General features: G+C 40.0%; 3 protein-coding genes across 3 annotated transcripts; 2 read left to right on the top strand and 1 right to left on the bottom strand.

The window, feature by feature from the left end:
• The first annotated feature begins 21 nt into the window (after window positions 1–21).
• Window positions 22–1,995, top strand: lyrm7 (LYR motif containing 7). Its single transcript, XM_071480180.1, has 5 exons — window positions 22–104; window positions 632–704; window positions 788–858; window positions 1,305–1,386; window positions 1,565–1,995. The coding sequence occupies exons 1-5, from the start codon at window positions 87–89 to the stop codon at window positions 1,633–1,635; spliced, it is 315 nt and encodes a 104-aa protein (XP_071336281.1). The 5' UTR covers window positions 22–86; the 3' UTR covers window positions 1,636–1,995.
• Window positions 1,996–2,390: 395 nt separating this feature from the next.
• On the top strand, window positions 2,391–8,307 carry dync2li1 (dynein, cytoplasmic 2, light intermediate chain 1). Its single transcript, XM_071480179.1, has 13 exons — window positions 2,391–2,547; window positions 2,679–2,802; window positions 2,915–2,949; window positions 3,369–3,438; window positions 3,772–3,860; window positions 3,999–4,197; window positions 4,655–4,723; window positions 4,984–5,061; window positions 5,229–5,308; window positions 5,658–5,728; window positions 5,871–5,968; window positions 6,187–6,279; window positions 8,020–8,307. The coding sequence occupies exons 1-13, from the start codon at window positions 2,534–2,536 to the stop codon at window positions 8,080–8,082; spliced, it is 1,083 nt and encodes a 360-aa protein (XP_071336280.1). The 5' UTR covers window positions 2,391–2,533; the 3' UTR covers window positions 8,083–8,307.
• On the bottom strand, window positions 8,123–18,724 carry abcg5 (ATP-binding cassette, sub-family G (WHITE), member 5). The gene is made up of 14 exons (XM_071480178.1): window positions 18,573–18,724; window positions 18,147–18,268; window positions 17,562–17,698; window positions 16,301–16,399; window positions 15,583–15,715; window positions 14,432–14,571; window positions 13,806–13,935; window positions 13,437–13,650; window positions 12,806–13,011; window positions 10,554–10,692; window positions 10,338–10,411; window positions 9,961–10,072; window positions 9,685–9,797; window positions 8,123–9,204 (listed from the first exon to the last, which is right to left on the bottom strand). The coding sequence occupies exons 1-14, from the start codon at window positions 18,722–18,724 to the stop codon at window positions 9,020–9,022; spliced, it is 1,956 nt and encodes a 651-aa protein (XP_071336279.1). The 3' UTR covers window positions 8,123–9,019.
• Window positions 18,725–18,871: the final 147 nt, after the last annotated feature.

The raw sequence follows: 18,871 nt of genomic DNA, 5'->3' as shown, positions 1-18,871 counted from the left end.
CAGATGTGCGTCATTTAAATGTCTGCTCTGATTGGTCAATATTGATACCTTCCTGTGCGCCGGAAGTGAAATCAGAAAAAGTCAAGATGGAGACTCGTTTGAAGGTGAGAATCATGTTTTATAAGAATAACATTATTAAAGCAGTGTTTTCTTGTCGCTCATTCAGCTGGACTCATTACAGACATGTCTGCTTTATGGTTTATTTGCATGATATTGTAAGTGGTTAGCTAAAATGACGGGTTATTGTTAATAACTGACAAAGGAGGAGTCAGGTGAGAGGAGACCAATATCCAGGACTATAGTTTGGGTATAAAGGATGGTACAGTACATTATTTAAAAAGTGAAAACATAATGCAGGAAGGTGGAAATTTTGTGAACAAGAAGAAACTTTGAAACAAGTTATGCTTTACTGTCCAAAATACGGTGCTGAGAGAAGGTAGCTGCTACTGAACTTTAGAGACATACAGTAAAAATGTGATTTGAGTGAGCTTTTACGTAGAAGTACTGGAGATGATGTTCAACTTGTCGCACCACTATGTCATTTGCCAAACACCATAAAACATCAAGTAGATGAAGTAGGGTATCCACATTTGCTTCAGTTCAAGTAAGCTGATTGTCTGTGTCAATGCAGGTCCTAAGCGTGTTTAAAGCACTGCACAGAACAAGGATGGTTGTATTTAAAGATGACAACAGAGCGCTGACAGGTGAGTTATGTACGATGTTCACCATCCAACCCGAATTGCATGCTCTGGAGTATAAAATTTATCATTTTGTTTTCTTCCACAAGCTGCAAAATTAAAGATCAACGAGGAGTTCCGGAAAAACAAAAATGAAACGTCAGATGAAAACATCAAGAAGGTACCGTGTCCATTTCTAATTAAGCATTATTACTCTGCCATTTCAAATCTGCATTGAAATCAGTATGTGCTTATGCCACTGTATTCTCCACTGGAGTCAATAAAGGATTATTGAAATAGGTCTCCAGTGCAGAGGCCCAGGGGTCAAAGGGGTTAGGAGGCTCCTATATCAGACATTTCTTGTTGGAAAGTCCAAAAGTTAAGTCCAAGGTAGTAAAGTCCTGATCACATTTCACTCCTTTTGCGCATATCAAGCGTGACCAAATACTGAAGTTTAGTAACTTTGATTCATGGTTAACCTGCAAAATTTCACAGAAAAAGATGCAAAACAGTGGGGCTAGTGCTACAACTGAAGGGAGGCATTTTACATGTTTGTTCCCAGGACTCAATTGCCCAACTGTGTCTCCAGTTCAACCTGAAAAGCTAATTACCCTTCTCTTTTTACAGATGATCAAAATGGGCTCAGATGTGGAAGCTGTTCTTCGAGAGACTGTGGTACAAATGGAACATGTGGGAGAAGGCAAACTCTGTATGATTTTTTTTTTTTTTACTCCTCCCCTGTTTTTCTATTAATTTGGTACCATGCTAGAGTTGTTCTGTATTAATGTGTTATGCAAAGACCATACATCAGGAATCATAAATTCTTGAATTTGAATGGTTTTTCCTAATACATGCTAAGTTTTTTTTTTTCTCTCACTCTCTCTCAGTGCTCCGACCCAGAGAGAGCCTTCTACTAGAAAATGTACCCTATTGTGATCAGCCCAGGAAAAAGTCATGACGGACCACATGATTACATCTTTCTCATCAAAAAAGAGACTCGCTGTCATCCATTACCATCCATCTGCAATTTAAAGGATTTATCCAAGGCAACATTTCAAGTTGTTCAGGTCATTGCTGCGTGTGGAAAGGCCTATTTTTGGTTCACTGAAGATCTCAACTGCCCTGTTTTAAGATACCTGTGCTGTTAACTGGATGACATAATTTCATGTACAGTATTTTGTCTAATGTAATTTAAATGTTTTCTTTTAATTTGGAAGTCTTCTGCCTACTTCTCATTTACTCATGGTTTAACTGAATTACTTTGCTGCTACTGAAAACAATATTTCACTGTGTTCAGAATAAAGAGGAGTATTCCCAAGCCGTCTCTGATTTAAATTGTTGTTCAAACCAGTAAAAATTACAATTTGATCTATCATGATGGTGGTTGAACCACAGGGCAAAGACCATAATAAGTATATTTTAAGACATGTTTGAAATACATAGTTACACGAAAATGGATTTGTTTTCATAGGACCCAGACAAACAACTATTCTGAGACTTCCTGTGTCCCCTGAACATCGCACATTGCACATAGAGGAACGCTACAGTGGGGTGTAGAGCTGGTAACCTAAAGTGAATTGTTTCATAACACTTAGAAAAACAAATCTAACGTAGAAATCAAATCTTGTCAAAAGACATTCATGAAAGTGAACTCTAATCGTTTAACTTCCCGCAATAAAAGTCACTTTGTCGAGATAAAAATGTCTGAACACTGGCACTACATTTCCCAGAAAGCCCTCTAACAAATAAAGTTGATTGCGTCATCAAACAGTGCCGTTACTCTGGCAACGTTTGTGACGGTTCTGTTGGAGCTGTTTAGCTGGTTTGTCAACTTTGTCAGTAAAATACCACATTAGATGCCAAAGATAAGGTGAGGATCCGTTTGTATGCCCGTTTTTTGTAATCGTTTTATAATTATTCCTACAGAAATGATACCATGTTTGTTTTTTGTTTGTTTCGAACAATGTGACGGTTTTGTCTTCTGTCGGTCATGTTTTTCAGCTCAGACACGCTGTGGGAGCTGGCAGCGGCGGAGGTCCGCAGCCGGGAGAGCGGAGGCGGGGAGGAGGACGGAGGAGAGGCGGTCAGCGAGAGAAGCGTGTTTCTGATGGGGAGCAAGTCTGGGGTGTGTTTACTATGATGTTTACCGTGGTGCCAGACCGCAGAGAGAAGTGCTGTCTTTATTTTTCTCACTCAGAGCTCACCTTTGGGTTTTTTTTTTTGGTTTTTTTTATCAGGGTAAAACGTCTGTTCTCCTCAGGTGCCTGGACAGGTGAGTATGTGTGGTCTAGGTAATTAACTCATCTCACAATGGGCAAATCTACCGTCATGACAAAAGCAAACCTGCTTTTAGTCTGCTATTCATGCAGACTAATGTAAAAGAGACAGTTCACTCAAAACACAATGAAACATGCCAGTTTCAATAATACTTTGAGCATGGAACCTCAATCTTGACATCTAGGAACATGATGCATAATTTATTATCTAACCTCAAATAGCTCTTAAAGCTTTCAACTGCATTTCACTGTCTTCCTCAGAGAATAGGGCTGATGACATGGCACAAAATGGTACCTGAGCCAGCTCTAATTGTGAAAAAAGCAATTAGGGTGAAAGCACTGAAGCCTCATATGTGAATCTTTGTGGTTAAATTATGTTGATACACAATAATAATATTTTTTCTTTATCCACCAGGGATGAACCCCCCAAGCCAACTCTGGCGATGGAGTACACTTTTGGCAGACGGGCTCGAGGACACAGCACAGTAAGGAAGCCTTTTTAGTTCTGGACACTCACACACAACTAAATAATAAGAAGGAGCAGTGTGAAAAGTTCATCCTTGTAAAGAGCTACAAAAGACTGCAGATTAATTAGTTGCAACTTCCAGTACTCAAGCATATTTAGCACAATGCACCAAGCTTACTGTAAGAGTTGGTGTGTGTATTTGACATGGTGTTTTGGATTCCTAATGCTCCAGTAAATACCCTGCTTCTTAATAGAAAATACTGAAAAAATGTAGAATGCGTGTACAGTTTTTTTAAAGTCATATTTTTTGGGCAGTTAGTCAAACTTGTTGCCTGGTGGTTTCCACTTTCAGCCCAAAGACATAGCCCACCTATGGGAGCTGGGAGGAGGGACCTCTTTGTCAGACCTGGTCCAGATCCCCATCACTCCTGTCAGCATCAAGTAGGTCACTTTCACACATTCCTGATATTCCGCTGTTGTGATATATTCTAGTAGTGTAAGGGGCAGAGTTTCAGCATGATTTCAACAGAAATGTCATGCCAGTAAAATCAAAGAAAAGTCCTTCCTTTCTTCTCCCAGGTCTCTCTCTGTCATCCTCATCCTGGACCTGTCTAAACCCAACGCTCTGTGGGGAACCATGGAAAAGCTGCTGCAGGCAGCTCAAGCTCAGCTGGAGAAAGTCTCTTCCCAGGCACAGCAAGCAGAGAAGGCCAAAGCTGGAGCCAAACACCAGACGTCTGTCCACCCACCAGCACGGATCTTACCTAAAGACTATCCTGTAAGACCTCAGCTCATTATACTCACCATAAGTTTAACATGATCTCTGTCAGGAGGTTGTCCTCAGAAGGCAACTGGTTGATGTGGGAGGGTTGTCAGCTGATGTCGCTCAGCTGGGCCTTCCAGGGAATAAAAGCTATATGCTCACTCTGTATCTCCCTCTCTCGTCTAACTGCTGACATCCCCTTTTGCTTTAGCTCATATCTCCACAGCACACACGCCACTCAACCTTTAGTTGTAGCAAACCATAACCTTTACATGGCCTTTTTTCTTGTCACATTCCTCGAGCTAGTTTGTGGCATCAGTCAAGGGCAACATACAGTACACTAAATCTATAGTAGTAGCAAAGCGTCTTTGGTTGTTGTTGTTTGGTGTTGATGAAAGCCGATTCATTTTTAGTCTAGTGTGAATATAAGATAGTACATGTATCCTGAGTTAACTGTTAACTCCATTACCAGGACAGAGAGCTGCTCAGTCCCTTTCCTGTTCCTCTGCTCATCATTGGCAGCAAGTATGACATCTTTCAGGTAAAACGAACGCTTGAATCTAGATTTTACCAATACAATTGGTTGCCTGCTGAATAAATCACGTTTCATTACATCAATTTTTTAAATACTTCTAATGGACATCACTTAATACATTTCTAGGCAGAGATGTTGTTAAAAACTTTGGTACTTTATAGTTACAGTTACACTGGTGTGAATTGGAAATAATATCTCTCTCTCTTTGACCCTGGTATAATTTGTGTACTGTATTTAAAGGGAAATCTTTTACATCTCTGTTGCAGGAATTTGACTCTGACAAGAGGAAAGTGGTTAGTAAAACACTGCGCTTTGTTGCCCACTACTATGCAGCCTCTCTTCTTGTAAGTGTGCTTTCACTGTACTGTAACATATTTACATTTAACATGACATAAATTAAAACGTACTTTGGTGTACACTTTTTTATCTTTTTTTTTGCCTCTGTTTGTTTTCTGTTGCTGCTCCACTTTTCTTTTATTCAATTTTTCTTTCTGTTCCTCTGCCTAATCAGTTCACTAGCATCAAGTCGGAGAGTCTAATGTCCAAAACCAAGAGCTTCTTCTCCCACCTGGCTTTCGGTCTGGACAGAGGGTGAGGAGGAAAACACAGCACTGGGCACCAGCGAGTAGTGGATGATGACTGTAGCTGGCATTTCTTCAGTGTTATTTTTAAACCCATTACTTTAGTGTTGTCACTAATACTCGATAGATTTCACACTTATCCTTTACCATTTATCCTTTATCCTATACAACAGGCTTTCTCACACATTCTGGGCCTCTGCTATGTGCTCTATTTACAAGAGCCTTTCAGGAGACAACTCTAAATGAAAGAGAAAATGTATTCCAAACTAAAATAATTAGGTTTATACGGTAATGTACTATTTATTCAATTCTTTTGTTTTGGATGTTTTTCTTTTCTTTTTTTTTTATGTTGTGAACAGGAAAACTGTGTCCTGTGACTCCGCCAAGCCTCTCATTATTCCAGCAGGTTCTGACTCCTTCAGTCAAATAGGTGAGCACAGCACCATTCAGTGGCAAAGAGCGGTAATGCATTTAAATGGAATTAAAATGCTGTTACTGTGTTGAAAGACATACCCCTACCTTGACCAGGGTTTAAAAATAATGTGTTTAGAACAATTCTCCTGTTATTTTAGGTTCTCCTCCTACCACTGACATGGACATAACTTCGCTGCATGCCAAAAACCCCAAGGATCTCTGGAAGAAAGTCTACGAGCGCGTCTTCCCCCAAGAGGTAGGTCGGTTGCTGGAGGCACTTTTGTCTTGCAGTATTACAAAATGAAACTGATTTAGCCTCAGGTGTTTAAGAAAATAAACACCCTCATACAGAACAATCGGATTCACATACGTGTATGTAAATGCAGTATTTCTTATAAATATGCATGTTTACATGAACAAGCGTTTAGACAATGAATTTTTTATGTATTTCTATTCATCTAACTGACTTTGCAGAATACGAGTGAGCAGAGGGAACTAAAGGATCCAGCCAGAGACCCACAGTACAGTGAGCCCCAGATCGATGCCATGAGAGCCCAGAAAGACCAGGTAACACATCTTGATTGTCACATTAGTGTGTTGTATTACTGTGTCTCTGAACAGCTGTGAACACTATGACAAAGAGATCATGATATCATTCACTTATCAAACTGAACAGACTATGCTGCTGCAATTATCATGACTCATGAGTTGACAGTAGTTTTCTGATGAATCAGTGTTCATCAGAAATACCTGTTCACTTATCTGTGGTGTGACCTTGCCCTTTGACCTCCCAGTGAGCAGGTTTTGAGGGAGATATCAAATTGTAAAAACATTAAAATCAAAAGGAGGAAGAGTACCACCTAGGACAGTGGGCCTCATTTTCTAGTTGATTAAGAGGTTAGATTTAATAAATGTCCAGACAGTGACACTTCAGCCATAAACGCTGGAGTAAGAAGTAGCTTTTCCTCTTTATTAACATAATTTGTTTTATATTTTGTCCCTCCTGTGCTCTCCCTTGAATTAAGGCGTAGTGACACAACAGGCCCCTTAGCCCCAGAGTGCTCAAGATTTTTATAATGGTTATCTAGAACATTTTATTTTATATACAATACAAGTACCTTTCTTTGGTTTAGTGAGGTGTGTTCAACTGTTGCCCTTCCACTGCCCAAGCTAGGCTGCAGCAAGAGTTCACAGACACTTTAAACTGTCTCTCTGCATCACACCTGCCTTAAACAGGGGTAATGCTCCAAAGTAACCTTCTGTCCTCCAGTACCTTATACATTGTAGTGTTTCTGTCATGGTGTCATAAACAGGCTGTAATATATCTTGCGGTTATAAACTCAGAGACTAGTAGTCTTCCTGCCCCCTGCCTGCCTGGGTGCCACTCTGGCACTTGAACTGCAGTAACCTGCTCGAGTCACAGACTCAAATCGCACCCTGTTATCACTGACTGACTCTCACCTGATGCGGGCCTTCTAGCCCTTCCATTGGATGGTGTGTCATATAACTGGTCTGGATAACCAGTCAGAGAAAAAAAGGTTCATTCCGCCTGAGTGGAAAGAATGAAGTTAGCGAAAGTATATATTCATGTCGGGACAGGTTGTAAATTCATATCTTTCATGCAAACTTATCCCAGTCTTGAATGTAATGCGAAGAGATAATATTCTTTTAATGCCTCTGTCTGAACTTATGTACCCTTAGCCCCAGTTCGTGCCCTATATGTATTATCATCACATTCATGTCACAGAGCTAAGCATCTGTTTTTCTGGGGGATAATTTCCTGCCACAGTTTTGTAGTTTTGAAGCCAGAGGTGAGAGGTCTCCTTACTTGAGAGGCAAAAACGGAGACTAGTGGACCCAATGAGTTTTCAGAGAGGCAGCCTTGCAAGGCTTAAATTAAAGTTTATTAATGCATGGTATTATATATCTTTCAAAAGGTTTTATCCACAAACTAACAGCATTTTACCTTAAGTTACTATATTATACCAAGTATGATTATATCAAAAAATAACTCAGAATATTACAGGAAAGAGATTCCTTACAAAGTAGGTTCCTTGCAGCACCCCAATGTCAGCTGGAATTGGCTCCAGCTCCTCCATGAACCTCAAACAAAGGATAAGCTGTGCAGCTAATGGACACATGGAAAGGATCTTCGGAGTCCATCAACTGTCTGGATATACTGAAGTGTTCAGCTAACTGTATCACATGTAGCCGTTGTTGTAAACATTGTTTTCTCTGCATCAATATTGCCTGCACTTTTTTTTTTTTTATCATCATTCTCTCTTTCTGTCTGCACTTGTCTTTCAGGAGTTGGAGCAGTATAAGAGAAATGCAGCTAAGTCATGGAAAGGACTGGAACTGGAGACCTGACAGATAAATCAGCTTTATGGTCACACACATACACCACATGTACATTTACACATTGTAATATTTATTTACTGGAGTCGCATTGAGTTTGTTTTCTTCTTTTTATTTGATAATTAATACAACTTGTGTATCTCTAGAGACAAGCTATTTTTAAACACTACAAAACTACTTGTACAGTGTATTGATGCTAAAATGTGTTCTAGAAAAATAAACAATTTTACATTATTACAGGAGGCATCACTTTCTATTGATAACACATTACAATCACAGTATTTAAACAAGAACGTAAAACATGCACTACATGAGCGGCACTTTAATGCTTAGAATGTGAATATTCTTCTGGTGCTTGATGGTACACAGATGTCTGTCATGCAATTTTGGTATATACTTCTATACAAACAGCAATCATTTGACATCCAGAAACTGCCCAGTTAAACTGTACAGAACCACAGAACCTTAGGCTGAATCTGTTTGTTGCTTGGCTGATTTGTGGTAATTTTTAGCACCGGGATCACTCAGTTGTTTTACTGTTGTATCAGGTGTTTTAATGCTCACGGCTGCATCCCAGTCAACACACATTAACCCAGCTGTACTGTACACCATGCACCCTGCACTGGGAAATTTTTTTTTTTTTTTTTTTGAGAAAATGTCTAACAGAAGCACTTTGGGTTTTCATCAATGCTCTGAGCCATGCAATAATTTATTCTTTAAAACTTTAAGTTAAGTGCTTACACAGAGATATTCTTCGAATGTTAGAGGAAAGTGCAAACACAGATGATGTGTTGGCAGGAGCTGCAGTACTTTAGTATACCTCATCTTCTGTGAATAACATCATGCTGTAAAGCTGTACTCTAAATCAGTTTTGGATCATCTGAACCAAACTCAGTTCAGCTTCCTGTTTTTAAACAGAAGATTCTCCCGCAAACGTTTGTCTGTGGTTTTAGTGACGTACAAGCTTGTCTCTGATCCTGAAGCTGATCATGCCCAGCAGCAGGAGGGCAGGCAGGAAGGAGTAGAGGAGAAGAAAGTCTTGTGTGTATCGGGACAGAGCGCCAGGATAGCCTTCATCAATGATCTGACTGCCGGTAGTGATCATACAGGCTCCTGGCAAAAGTTTGGAACTGTCTGCAACGACACAACCGAGACAAAGGGTTAACAGTTATGAGGTTTCACATACACCAGTCCTCAAGAAAACCAATGAGTTTCCTTCAGTCTGTCATGCCAAGTGTCCTTGAACACTGAACCCATATTTTATCAGTCTATCTTAATAAGAGCATCACTGATAAAACATAGAATCGATAAATGGATAAATTGCAAAGAATCTTTTATTACATGCACTCAGTTGCCAGTTTATTTGGAACACCTAGCTGGAACTAATGCAGTGTAATACAACAGTCCTGGATTAATCCTCCTTCATGGGGGTTAAGATGCTTAGTTTGTACTGAAACTTTGTGATTTGGAGTCTGGCTGTTAAACTGTTTTGCATTATTACAATACAACTTATAATGACTAAATTATTATAATTATGATATTTTATTACAAAATGATTTTTCATTCTCATGGTAGGTGGACAAAGGGGATGGTCCCATGGGAAAAATAACTTACTGCATGTGAAGTCGAGTCCGTGGAACTCTGTGACTATGAGCAGCTCACAGCTGTACTTCTGGAAAGTCAGGTAGCTGAGCCACTGGAAGACCTGCGGCATATGCTGGGTGCTTCTGTTGAGAGGAACAGGAAAAGGAGGTGTGTTACCAGTGCAGTTCCATTATTTACATTTATCATTTCCTGAAAAAGTTTTCTTATCAAAGATCCAAATCACAGCAGGCTTAGCATAAAGTGACTTCAATTTACTAATTAGACATGAATAAAGTAGTATCTCACCTTAGGAAGCCAGATCCCACCAAGATCCCTGCAATATTGAGCAGAGCCACACCAGTGTTGACCATGTTAGGGTCTTGGACCACTCCTAACAGCACCACAGTCAGTAATTCACCTGAGGAAAAGATAAAAACACACTAATAGATGGAAACATGACATTAAATGGGTATTTACTCAGGTCACTTAAGTATACTTATGTTTCTAATGTGTTAAATATTTAGAGTCTATTCCTGTCAAAGCATTAGCAACAAACTAGTAATGAATGATGTTCCTATTATGTACTTTGTATAATCCAGATAATACCAAGCTGAGGAGATGATGACATCAATATTTGCTTGAGAGCGTCTTCATGTTAGTAAAAAGAATATGTTCCAGCTCACCTATAATATGTGGTACCAAGACCACAGCAGTGAAACACAGGAAGCGCAAGGTGTCAGGGTGCATTCCCACCGTCCTGAGAGGAGAGCGGGCCGGGGGTCAAAAGGAGAGTTAATGCTGAGAAAGGTTGAGGGAGCACATACTGAATGTTGATGCTTGAATGTGCAGCTTCTGTTCCCCGAACAAAAACACATACACACTTACTACTTACTACCCACCAGTAAAGGAAGGAGGTGAAGATGAAGACACTGAGGATGCTGAAGGGCAGGATGTGGAAGATGTAGGCCAAGAACATTTGCCATTTACTGTAAAGACCATCCTGACTCTCCTGATCACTGATGGCTCGCAACGCCGGGACTGTTGAGAAAAACAGGCAGAAGGAAAGAGAGCAGATAATGTGATGACATGAAAGCCCCTGAAGCGGGGTAGCTGGGTAAAATTCATCATCCTATGAAATTTATTTTCATTTATTCAGGTTATAAAGAGCAGAGAAAAGTTCTTGTTAATTAATATCCATTGAGTGGGCTAGTACTTTTTCATTCGGGGTTTGTATTTTGATACTTAAAACACTTTAACTTTTACAGATCGATCATATTTGGAAATCTTGATTTAAAAAAAAAATTTTTTTTTTACAGGAGCTGCATCATTGAAACGAATAATGTGTGTTGCTCTATCTCATCTTTAAAACAGCTGAGTTTTATTCAGATAACTCAGTTCCCTTGTCTCTTGGAACAAACCGGCTGATCTGTATTGAATCCTATCAGTTGTTATCTATGAGATTCAAGGTCAGCATGATATCCCCATCACTACCTCTGGCTGTTTGGGTGCTTATGGAGAGCCTTTAATTACCTTTTAACTCCAGTGTGACTTCTGCTCAGCCCAGTGTTTTATCACATCTCTTATCCTCGGTATCTGTGACAGCCAGAGCCCTAAAGCTGAGATTTTAGACTCAGCTGATAACTAAGGGATGCATTAACGCGATAATGAACCCATATAGCCAATATCCTTCACTGGTATGATTGTCCATGTGATCTCTTAACATATACCTTGTGAACAGTGCTCTGTTAAAATAGATTCTCCTAAAGCCTTGTGTCATATTGCCTAAACATAAAAAAGAAAGATTAAACCTATAACCTCAATTTAACCAGGAAACTGTCACTGTGATTAAAAAAAAAAACAACACAAGTCGCAAATGATACTAAATAAATATCACAAGATCAGAAATAAACTTCACAGAACTGTAAAATTATTTGTAAACTCTCCAAAATGAATCACATACAGCTCCTAACAGTGGTCACACAGCAATGATTTATGTTCTCTTAAAGTGGTTGGTGGGTTATATGTGTGAAAGTGTGTCTGTATTTGGGGTTACCTTAAGTCACAGCAGCTGTTATAAATACCAACCAGGTACATATCTAACACAGAGACACACATGTGCACACAGATAGTCTAGCCAGTGTATGTGCTGTAGGTTTGTAGGTAAAAAGGCACTTGGGGCCATTGAGCTCTAAATGGAGTAAAGGTCATTCTCCCCTTGTAGGTAAATGTACATCTCTAACAACTGTGTCTAGTGGAAGCCGGACAGCAAATGACAAACTGTTACATGTCATCTTTATGCAAATGCTCCAGAAATTAAAGCCGAAAAGAAAAAAAAAATCTAATTTCAATAATCTAATTTACAAAATATAATTTAATCTGATTCTGACCTCAGAGAGACACTAAAAGTACATGACGTCTCTTTAGACTCTTTCACTTAGCAAAATCCAAGCTAGACTCTACACATTTTTGCTGAAGAGAACAAAAATACTGCAGACAGAAGGCCCCCTTCACCTACTGAACAAGCGATAAGTGAGCTTAGGCAGATGAGATAAAGTCTTTTCAAACATGCTGTTAAACAAAGATAATACATCACTTTTACTAAGGTGATGTGCACCTCAGAATTTCCCCGAAGTCATCGTATCCACCTTGTGTCGATATGGATTGGGTGATATTATCAGACACATGCTGGATCATCATGTCACCCACACATTATGTAACCACTGAAACATCCCTCTGATATTCCAATCACTATTTCCCAGCATGTAAATTGATTGGAAAACTGAAAGCCAGGACCTGGTGGTGTCACAGAATAGATAGATAGAATAATTATTTAATTTTTTTAAAAAAAAGGGTTGGTTAATTATATAAACTGTTAGATACAAATGACTTTTGATTAGGATTTGAATAAGGACCACACTTTGATAAGCAAACAATAGCCTTGTGGTTTCAAGTTATTTATACTTTTTCAAACATGGTACCATTTTTTGTTGTTTATGAGAATAAGTACAGCATATGAGTGCAACCTGAAATTTAAGCAGTGCACTACAATTAATGTGTCTTTTTTACGTTAAACTGTTGGACAAGTCAGAAAACCTGGAGTGAAGTGCCTCCCCCTCCCCATGTACGGATGTTTGGTGTTGGTGGCACTCACAGAGAGCTACAGCGTTCAGCATGCCAGTGTAGGGCGAAGCACCAACGCTCTGATAGATGATACCAATTCGGTCCTGCACAGCGCCCTTGGTGACGTCGTCGTCTAAACGCATGACGAAGAAGGCCACGAAGAGACCGTAGATCAGGTTCTGGGACAGACGCATCAGGACACCCATCCTATCTCTGGACAGGTTTCTTGCAGTCCTCCTACAGGCAAAACACACAGAGAAGACACAAATGAATACACAGACAGACACACACACACACTGTGTGAGAGCAATGAATGATTAATCCTTTGCTTGGCCTTATTTTACAATGAATTTGAGTTTCCTAATGCCCTGCAATAATCAATGTATAAAAGAGATTTTAATTATATATTGAATATGTATTTATTACAGAACACACAGATGGTATTTAAAAACTGCATTTTTAAAATTAATTGAGAATTATATTTAGTTATAGTTTTAAAAGAAAGTCAGTATACCCTCATTTAAAAGCAAACAAATACAACCAGAGTCTCCAAAATCTAAATCTAATCACTTCTGTTGTTTAAGTTTAAGTTCATATCATTTATTTTGTTCACAGACAAAGTCTTCACACTGAAGGGGACCGAAGACTTCTTCAGCACTGACCTGAGCAGAACTTCAAGTTTGGCTGCACCGCTGGGTGACTCTTTGCTCTTAAAGGGGATGGCTGGCTTCTCCTCCCGCTGCAGACTCTGCTCTATCTTTGCCAGCATGTTCTGGTAGATGTCAGACCTCTGGTAAGATGAAGTGATCTCGTGCATGCGATTGAACGTGGCCGCCTCCCTCTCGCTGCTGCGCGTGTCCACAGAGGTGAAGTCAACTGTGAAACATCACAGCAGTTTGAGTAATTTAATGAACATCACACACAGGCTTCGTTCATTTAGATACTGTATAAATGTACTGTACATATTCTTTATTTGTTTGTGTGTCAACAGAGGAGTGTGTTACATAATCCAGGGTCATAGCAGACAGTACCATAGATGTCAAAGGGGTTGCAGTACTCTGGACACTCATATCCACAGTGACTGAAGAAGTCCACCATTTCTTCTGGCTGCCCACAGAACACCAGCTCTCCACGGCTCATTATAGCTATCCTGCTGAACACCTGGAGGACATATGGACACACACACACACACACACACACACACACACACACACACACACACACACACTCACACACACACACCAACAAATAGTTTCATTTCATCAGCAAATAACACTTAATCCTCTCAGTTTGCATTTTTTCAAGTCTGAAAACAACACTCACTAATTTCCCATATGTACATTGAAATTGTTTTTTTTTACTGTAACTGTTCCTCCTGTGTACAACAACCAAGAAGAGTTGTCCTAATGTAATTGTACTGTAAGAGATATAGGACAAAATCCACATGGTGAAAAAGACTTCTAACGCACTTTGAATTTAATATGAGTCTTAGTCAGCCAAATAAAGAGGATAAATAAAGTTACTATTTTCTAAACACATGGGCATGTTGGTATTGTTTTAAGACAGACTTGGAAAGAATGTGAATCTTTCCTGGTAAAGGAAGTTTCAGTCAACTAGTCAGTCTTTCTCCTCTCTCCAGTTCATCTCGGAAACCCACCCTGAAGAGCTCGGAGCGTGGTTGGTGGATGGTTACTATGACGATACGGTTCCTCCGGGCCATCTCTGCCAGCAGCACCACAATCTGATTGGCGGTCATGCTGTCCAGGCCAGTGGTCGGCTCATCCAATAGGATCACCCCTGCAACGACATCACCCCAATGACATCATCGCCCTCATGCAGGTTTGTCACACAGTGAAACATTGAGAACAGGAGGAAGGCAGGACGGTAACTTTTTTTTTCTTCTTTTAAGTTGGAAAACTTTTAAATGTACTTTTTATTAAGTGGCACATGCAGGACTCTCAGCGGGGCCAACTTAACTTATGAAGATAAGTCAGTTCTTTTTTTTTTTAAGCTAATTACTCTAATTAGGACAATTAAAAGATTGCCTCTTTGCATTATGAAGGGAGGGTGGAATTAGCAGATGCTTTAATTGTGAGATTAATTCATTTCCTGGTTGATTGGAGAGGCAGCGAATGGGAACTCCTCATTACTCTGTGTGTGACTCTGTGTGTGTGTGCGTGTGTGTCCATGGCTATTTTATAATCCTGAATGAGGACTGAGACCCTTCATCCTCCCTGGAGGACTGTAGACCTGATAAACTACACCTGGGATGAGCACACACACACACACACAGAGGTGAGTCTCTGCTCATTCCCTTCGTGGTGTGATAACCCAGTCTTTCATTACTCTTCTCCATCTCTCCCTCCGTCCCCTTCTCTGTCCTTTTCTTATTCCACTCTTACTTAGATCCCTTTGTTTTTCACTGTGGACTTGTCAAACTCTTTAGGGAGAGACAGGTCTTGTGATGAACTTTCTTCTGTTCTAAGGATGGCACAATCCTGCCTCTGGTCCTGTTGCTTTCCAGAGTATTTGTATGAAATACCATGTGTTATATGCAGTAATTTAGTAAACAGTGTGTGTTGAACATTATCTTTCTGATATTGTGCTCAAGCCCATTTTGTGTAATTCTTATCCCATGTGTCTAAAAGCTTCTCAGATCACCTCTAATGCCTCAGTTTATCAACTCTAATGCAAGTCATCATCATGATTTGCAGCAACAGAAACACTTTAGAAGTTCTGATGTTGCTGATACCCAAATAAAACTCCTGTAATTCTCCTCAGTCATATCCCAGCTGCAGATGTACTCACTTGGGTCCTGCAGTAGCTGGCTGGCGATGGAGACCCTTCTCCTCTCGCCCCCAGAGATCCCTGGGAAAACACGGCCTCCAATAACACTGTGGGCCACATGACTCAGACTCAGCTCAGCCATCACCGCCGCCACCTGCACAGGAGCCAAAGGTCAAGGGCCAGGTGAAAAGAAATTACTACTACTTGCTCGTCAGCTGACGAGGGCCTGCTTGTACTTGATTATTAGAATGAATACTTTCTCTTTACATCTGCTCTCTGAAAAAAGATAGTGATTATGATGTGATATATATTTACATAAAGGAATATAAAGTAATACATTTCCATTCTTGAGTTTGAAAATGACAGACAAAACAGACATATGTAATCCTGCACTGGGCTAAAATTGGCTTTCATGTCTCTTATATAACGCTGCCTTGACATTAGTGTCATCATATCATCATATATTTGGTTTACATATTATTGTCAAAAACACAGCAGAATGTCATTATGCTCTTAAAGAAAACAGAAAAACTTGATACTCATCTTTTAAATTGTAAATTTAGGTTGGGCATATTTGCATTGATGTTGCTGAAAAACTTGGTTTCATTGATACACACTCTGTTTAAAGAATCATCCTCTCTGTTTTGGTTGTAGCATTTTCTCTCCTTTTTGTCTCTTAGCTAAAGAAAAGTAACAAAGTGGACAAGTGGACAGAGCAGATGATGCTCTCAAAAGTCACCTTTTTCTGGATAGCTTTGGCCGAGTGTTTCCGCAGGGCCAGCTGGGCTGTGTATGTCAGCGTCTCCTCCACTGTCAGATAACTTAACAAGTTATCACTCTGACAGAGACAGAGAGAGAGAGAGAGAGAGGGAAAAGAGAGTAAAGATTAAAATAACCAAGACCCAGATCTCATAAGCCTTTGATACTTATTGAAGATATATCATAAAAAATGGTTTCAGATGCCTTGTAGTAGAATCTGCCACCATTTTTAAACACAAGAGACTTAGAAAAGTGTCCGTTTGAGTGTGTTAATCCACAACATCTTTGCACATCCCTGCACACTCAGTGCACATACATGTAGGACACATACAGTCGTATACTCTGTACTTGTATGTTCATATATGCATGTACAAGCCAACTGTAATATACCTTTGCTCCAGATGAGCACACACACACACATTGCATGAACCTGCTGAACCTGCTGCCTGCCTCAATTAACACGTGGCGCCTCCCAGTCCCACTTCTCCTTAGTCTCTCATCTGAATGACTTTAATATCAGGAGCTCATATCACCGCCTCATCTTCAGCTTAGCAGAGGGAGTTAATGACGAGGCTTAGAGAGCAGGGGGGTGGGGGGTAAGTGGAGGTTGCTATCAGCGAGAAGAGAGATGATTTGAAAGGAAGCAAGGCCAGTTTTAAGCCAGTGTTTTTAATTCAGGCTTTGGATACACTTGAGCACCTCTCATTGAGAGATTAAGTGTATGAGGAGGCTATCAAGGGTCTTAAGTTAATTTCATACAGAGGCCGGGGCAGCCTTTCTGGCGTTTTTGCAAAATGTTGTGTGTGTTCATTAGTTGTTTTTTTTTTTTTTTTTTTTTTTAACTATACTGTAAATATTACTATAACCACAGGCAACTTAAATACATACAAACTGTCTGCTTGTGGCTGCTCACAGAGCATAGTTTGACCTATTGTCAGTGTGTGATGAGAACTACGGCAAAGTTAAATGTGGATGTGATTAGGTGTTAATAACTGTCAAAACTCTTTTCAGTCTCTTTATTAATGTTTGGCAATATTTCATTAATACTACAGCTCCTATACATAGATAGATAGTAGATAGTAGTCCACATCTTACTTCAGGTAGATTATTTTTCTTATCAGGGTAGTGCTGAGGGCCCAGTTTGAAACATGAAGAACCAACTTATTTAATTTTTGAGATCACAAATATCTGATTGTGTGTGTTTGTGCTGTGCTGTATGTTTGGGTGTTTGTGTGTGTTACCTGCAGCACATAGGAGAAGCAGTCCTGATACTCTTCTCTCTTCAGGTTCCTGCCATTAATGAAGACCTCCCCCAACAGTGTACCACAGTTTCCAATCCTCCCTGAGATGGCATCCAGCAACGTGGTCTTTCCTGAGCCTTTAAACGCAAAGGCACAAAAACAATTATATTCTTTTGTAAACACCAGGTATATTTGGTCATATATTTAAGAGCATTTAAAATTTTTAGGTTTTTATTTCAGATTGGCCAACAGTGGGATTCTCTATTCTTCACTCTCTCGTTTATGGTTCTGTCAATTTTATTATTGAAGAAAGAGTTGTCTCCAAATCTCATTATTAGTAATACTTTTCCCTGTGATCACGCTGGCCTTGGACTAGGACCCTGAACACATATGAACACTTTCACACGCAGAAAAACATAAATAATATGTTGTATTCAGTGTTGAACAACTAGGTGACCATTTCAGAGCTGTTTCCATTACAACATGCTCTCTCTTGCCTGTTCATACAAACATCAGATTTATTCTAACTGCTCCACTTTGTTCAGTTTGAACACTTTTGCTCTTTGGACTGAGCTGAGTGCGAACCTGAATTGCCCAGTATGCCCATGATCTGCCCACTGTCTACGTGGAAGGAGACATCATTGAGGATCTGACGAGTCCATCGCTTCCTGTAGGAGGGTAAGTCCCACCACGGACCCACACGCTCACTGCAACACACAAACACACACGCAATTTTTTTAACGTGCACAGAACAAAATCGGTCCCCACTGTGATCATCACTTGTTTTGAAAATATATGCATACACACTGACACAGTATTGAGAATCAGCAACATGTTTTGTTACACTGAAGACTGTAGACAAAGAGTTTCAAGTGTGCATGTATAACACATCTATGTTGCTGCTGTTTCATTAGCAATTAGACTTAGACCACATAAAATTAAAGATAATTTGACCCAAACTTTTGATTGATAAACTAGTTGAGTCTCAGATTCTGTGTCTGCAGCGTTTACCTGACTGTGTAGGAGATCTGTCTGACACTGAGACAACAGGAGGGCTCTGAACGCTCCTCTCCACCATCCTTCCATACATCCCTCTTCACCTCCGACACAAACTTAAAGGACTCTCTAACTTTGGTCCCGTTCTCTGGCTCCACCGCGTCCATGGAGTAAAATCTGTTAATGTCTCAGGCCACTCTGCTGCTCCAAATGACAACTGTATCAAGTCTGCCTCAGATCAGTTTGTTCATATCCACTCCACTCATATACAGCATGTGAAGCTCTAAAGCTGAGTCGTCTTACAGTCCCACACT

This window comes from Trachinotus anak, unplaced genomic scaffold (assembly GCF_046630095.1).
Source record: "Trachinotus anak isolate AG129_WGS33_773 ecotype Australia unplaced genomic scaffold, CSIRO_AGI_Tana_v1 ptg000007l, whole genome shotgun sequence".
Classification (NCBI taxonomy): Eukaryota; Metazoa; Chordata; class Actinopteri; order Carangiformes; family Carangidae; genus Trachinotus; species Trachinotus anak.
Note: the sequence above shows the minus strand (reverse complement) of the source record. Positions and strands in the feature narration are given on the sequence as shown.